The 4,277-nt window shown below is 36.7% G+C and overlaps 1 protein-coding gene and 1 non-coding gene across 2 annotated transcripts; one reads left to right on the top strand and one right to left on the bottom strand.

Annotated features, from left to right (window-relative positions):
• Positions 1-588: 588 nt before the first annotated feature.
• On the top strand, positions 589-1,260 carry LOC109205770. Its single transcript, XM_019368518.1, has one exon. The coding sequence runs from the start codon at positions 589-591 to the stop codon at positions 1,258-1,260; it is 672 nt and encodes a 223-aa protein (XP_019224063.1).
• Positions 1,261-3,717: 2,457 nt separating this feature from the next.
• Positions 3,718-3,798, bottom strand: TRNAL-AAG. The gene has a single exon. It is a non-coding gene; the product is annotated as a tRNA-Leu (tRNA).
• Between the last annotated feature and the right edge of the window lie 479 nt (positions 3,799-4,277).

Genomic DNA, 4,277 nt, shown 5'->3' with positions numbered 1-4,277 from the left:
CATTTGAGGTGTGCCATGAAAAATAAAACTCCCTTTACCTTCGAGTGGTAAAAAGGAGGTGTGACAATAACAGGGGTAGAACAACAACTGAAAGATCAAATCCTGGCTGAAATGCACTTTTCACTTGGTGAGATACCTTTCAAATATCTTGGTGTTCCCCTTTCATCCAAGAAAATAACTGTTCAACACTGCATGCCTCTGGTGGAGAGAATGATTGCCAGGATTAGATGTTGGACCACCAAATTCCTTTCATATAGTGGCAGAGTGGAGTTAATCAAGAGTGTCTTGTTCGAGATTCAAACCTATTGGTCTCATGTCTTTTTGATACCAAAAAAGGTAATCCAACTAATAACAAGTACCTGTAGAACATTCTTGTGGACTGGACAATGTGCAACATCAAGAAGAGCATTAGTGGCTTGGGAGAGGCTGTGTATGCCAAAATCAGCAGGGGGTTTGAACATAATCGAGTTCCAAACATGGAATAAAGCAGCCATATCTAAACTACTTTGGGCTATCACATCAAAGAAAGATACTCTATGAGTACAATGGATTCACAGCTTCTACATAAAGAGAAGAAACATTAGTGAGATGGAGACACCTAAACAAGCATGTTGGCTTGTTAGGAAAAAATTTTATGCAAGGAAGTGGTATGGACTCAATGACCTTTACACAGATATGCAGCAGTTCACGCAAGCTGACAAGTTCATAATCAAGAAAGCATACTTGCATCTGAGTCCCCAATATCCTAAAGTTGCGTGGAAGAGCCTCAATATGGGACCATGTCTTGTACCAAAGTACCAGTTTATACTATGGCTTGCACTGCAGAAGAGACTCACTACAGCTGATAGATCGGCCAAATGGGGAATACAAGTTCCTAGGAACTGTGTATTATGTGTGTCTGATGCTGAAGAAACACACTCACACCTATTTTTTGAATGTGAATACTCAAGACAACTATGGAGCTCCTTCTTATGCTGGATTGGAGAAAACAGTCAAGTAGGAAGCTGGGACGAGGAAGTTGAAAGGATAACAACCAAAAAGTGCAGCAGCAAAGCTCATGCAGAGGTCCTAGGATGGCTGAAAGTTGCGCGTGTCTATCATATTTGGGATGAGCACAACGCCAGAAGATTCCAAAAACAACAACGAGATCGGAGACTTAGATCAAGGAAGATTGTTATCCAACTGCAGAGTAAAGGACAACCTAGGAGCAGATGGAAAAGGCTATCAGAAAATGCAAACTCATACCCAAATTTAGTATAGGTATATATTGTAATAGAATCAAATTGGTAGGAGGAATATCCATAGAAAGTTACAAAGATGAGGAGTAGTTCTAGAGTCAAAAATGAACTAGTAAATGTACATATTCATACTTGGTTAAATAAAATTTTATTGTTTGACCAAAAAAAAATTATCTGCTTTATTTTCCTCCTTCTAAACCTAATTACTTCTTTTCAACTGCTTAATGTATTTTTGTTTTCTTTACATCCCTTCCTCTATCTCTTCAAAGCCCTTGTAAAGGTCGCTAGCATTTTACTAAGTTACTTCTCATTAATGTGGTTCACATTAATTCACTTAGCTTAAAGCTAGCTATTTATATTAACTCAAACAGGGGCGGAGCTAATTCTACGGTTACGAATTCAACCCAATAAGTATTTGTCTTAAGAAATATACTTGAATATGTACAAATTATTACTTTTAAAACCAATTAACTAATGATGATCAGAAATCTGAACTCATAAACGTTAAATCTTGGCTTTGAATTTGAACTCATAAGACACATGCATAAACTTACATAAGACTGGAGTTACATTAATTGTCACAATGACAACTTTGTCTTAAAGTGAGGGTACATTAAGTAAGGCAATAATAACAACAACATACCCAGTACTATCCCACACTATGGGGTCTGGGAAGGGTAGTGTGTACGCTTACCCCTAGCTTGTGAGGATAGAGAGACTGTTTCCAATAGACCCTCGGCTCAGAAAAGTATTGTATTGGTCAAAATCTGACCATTACAACCGAACTGACCAACGTCCCGCCTAAGTGACCGAGCAGTGAAATATAACATAGCCCACTCCGCATCCCTTTCCCGACATCCGTCGAGTCGGAAAGAGCCGCGCCTAAAGGGACGACCAAGACACATTGGAGGCAAGAGGGCGTCGGACCAAGTAAAGGGCAAGGGTGCCTTGACTATATATAGTGGAAAACCTTCTATTGAGGGGGCTTTTTTTTCCTTTCTCTCTGCCAGGCTCTCCTCTTGTAATCTCTACAGGAAAAAAGTAATCTACAGAAGAGCATGTAAAGTTATCTCTCCATCGATCGATGGGAGACATAATGTTGAATTTCAATAAGATCGTTTGCATCTTTTTCATCCTATATGCCATCCATACTGTTAACTCTTTGATCTGGAGTTTATTATGTTTGACTAAGATTTACCCTTTCATCTTCTTTGATCGATTTGTTCAAAAAGCTTTCGATATCTTTTGAGTCAAACAAGTATAAGTACACATTAAGTAAGGCATGCCCATTAATTTCCTAAGTTTTTCTGACAGAGAAAAACTATGTTGGTTTGCCTATTTAACTAGTCGGTACCCTACGCAACTTAAAAGAACTATACAATCCAAAATTATTATAGTATAAAAATATTTATATATGAAGAGTTTTATCTCAAACAACAATGACGACGAAAGGTAAGTCGACCTTCCTATTCCACTGCAATTTCGCTTTCTAGTTGTATTAGATATTTTAGGTTGTGTAAATGTCTAACATTTAAACTCTAGACAAAATGCACCATCAGCTTCACAAAATTGAACAAAACCAAGATAATTAACATTATTGAACATAAAGCCGGATACAAAATAGAGTTGTGGTAGAATTAACATGTAAAAAATTAATTATGACTAATACTCCAACATAAAGGGACCCTTGGTGTAACTGGTAAAGTTGTTGTCATGTGACCAGGAGATCACGAGGTCAAGCCGTGGAAACATCATTTTGCATAAGTGTAGGGTAAGGCTGCATACAATAGACCCTTGTGGTCCGGCCCTTCCCCGGACCCTATGCATAGTGGGAGCTTTAATGCACCGAACTGCCCTTTTTTAATCCTCTAATTGATTGATTGAACCTGAAGAATGCGTCATGTCAAGCTGGTGCATGGTGTTACTTGCACTCGTTATTTATATAAAATCAAACAATTTATCTTTTGCAGTTAAAACATAAGTTGATAAATGTGTGAACAAAAATAGTACATATATTGTATCCATTGTTTTGATATAAACATCAAGTGCGAGTAAATTTTTCTTAACTAATAAAAGGTCAAGCAAAGTCTAACGAAAAGCATAAGTAGTCGCACCACAACGTGCCAATGATCAAAGCTAGAAAGTAAAAATAGCATGGGCTAGCATAATTTACTGGAGATTAGTGCACCTGTGTATGAACTTCCAGCATATTATGCTGGAACTTATACTGGAGTATAATTCTGGATTTTCAACAGTGTTTTCGTTCAGATTTATCTTTACATGAAAATTGGCTAAATTTTGATTACTTTTGAAACTGTTGCTATTTTTGAATGACCACTATTTTTGAATTTCTCCCGGCTAGAAAAGTACAGCAGCAATGGTGAAAATTTGATTTTGTAGGGACTGATTAAAGATTAAAAAAACAAAAAGAATAGCCAAACAAACACAGATAAAATTACTGAGAATGAAAATATTATTATGTTGAGAGTGGGATTTGAACCCACGCCCTTTCGGACCAGAACCTTAATCTGGCGCCTTAGACCAACTCGGCCATCTCAACTGTCGCTATTCAATTTCCAGTTATTTGTATAAGACTCTTTTTGTGGGCAGCAGGAATCACCTTTGATTTGTTTTATAACAAATACTGTTCTACAATAAAAAAGAGCTCTATTTTAATTGAGGAAAAACAAGAAAGAAGATATACAATAAATCCTATTTAAATTCTGACTTTTATGTATCTTCTTCAAATTAGAAAACTTTAAAATACTAAATATAAAGCACAATTTGTTATCAACCTCGTCAAATAAAGGAAAATTAACAATAACAACAACAGATCCAGCGTAATCCCACAAGTAGGTGGGGGAAAGATAATATGTACACAACTTTATAGCTACCTTGTGAAAGTAGAGATATTGTTTCCGATAGACCATCAGCTAAGGAAAATAAGGAAAAACAATTGTTGCAAAATATTTCAAAAGAAAAGTTTTGGAATGCCACCTTTTTGTGCTCAAATTACCACTGAAGCCCAGCCCAAAAAGA

This window comes from Nicotiana attenuata, unplaced genomic scaffold (genome assembly GCF_001879085.1).
Source record: "Nicotiana attenuata strain UT unplaced genomic scaffold, NIATTr2, whole genome shotgun sequence".
Classification (NCBI taxonomy): Eukaryota; Viridiplantae; Streptophyta; class Magnoliopsida; order Solanales; family Solanaceae; genus Nicotiana; species Nicotiana attenuata.
This window is presented reverse-complemented; position numbering and strand designations above follow the sequence as displayed.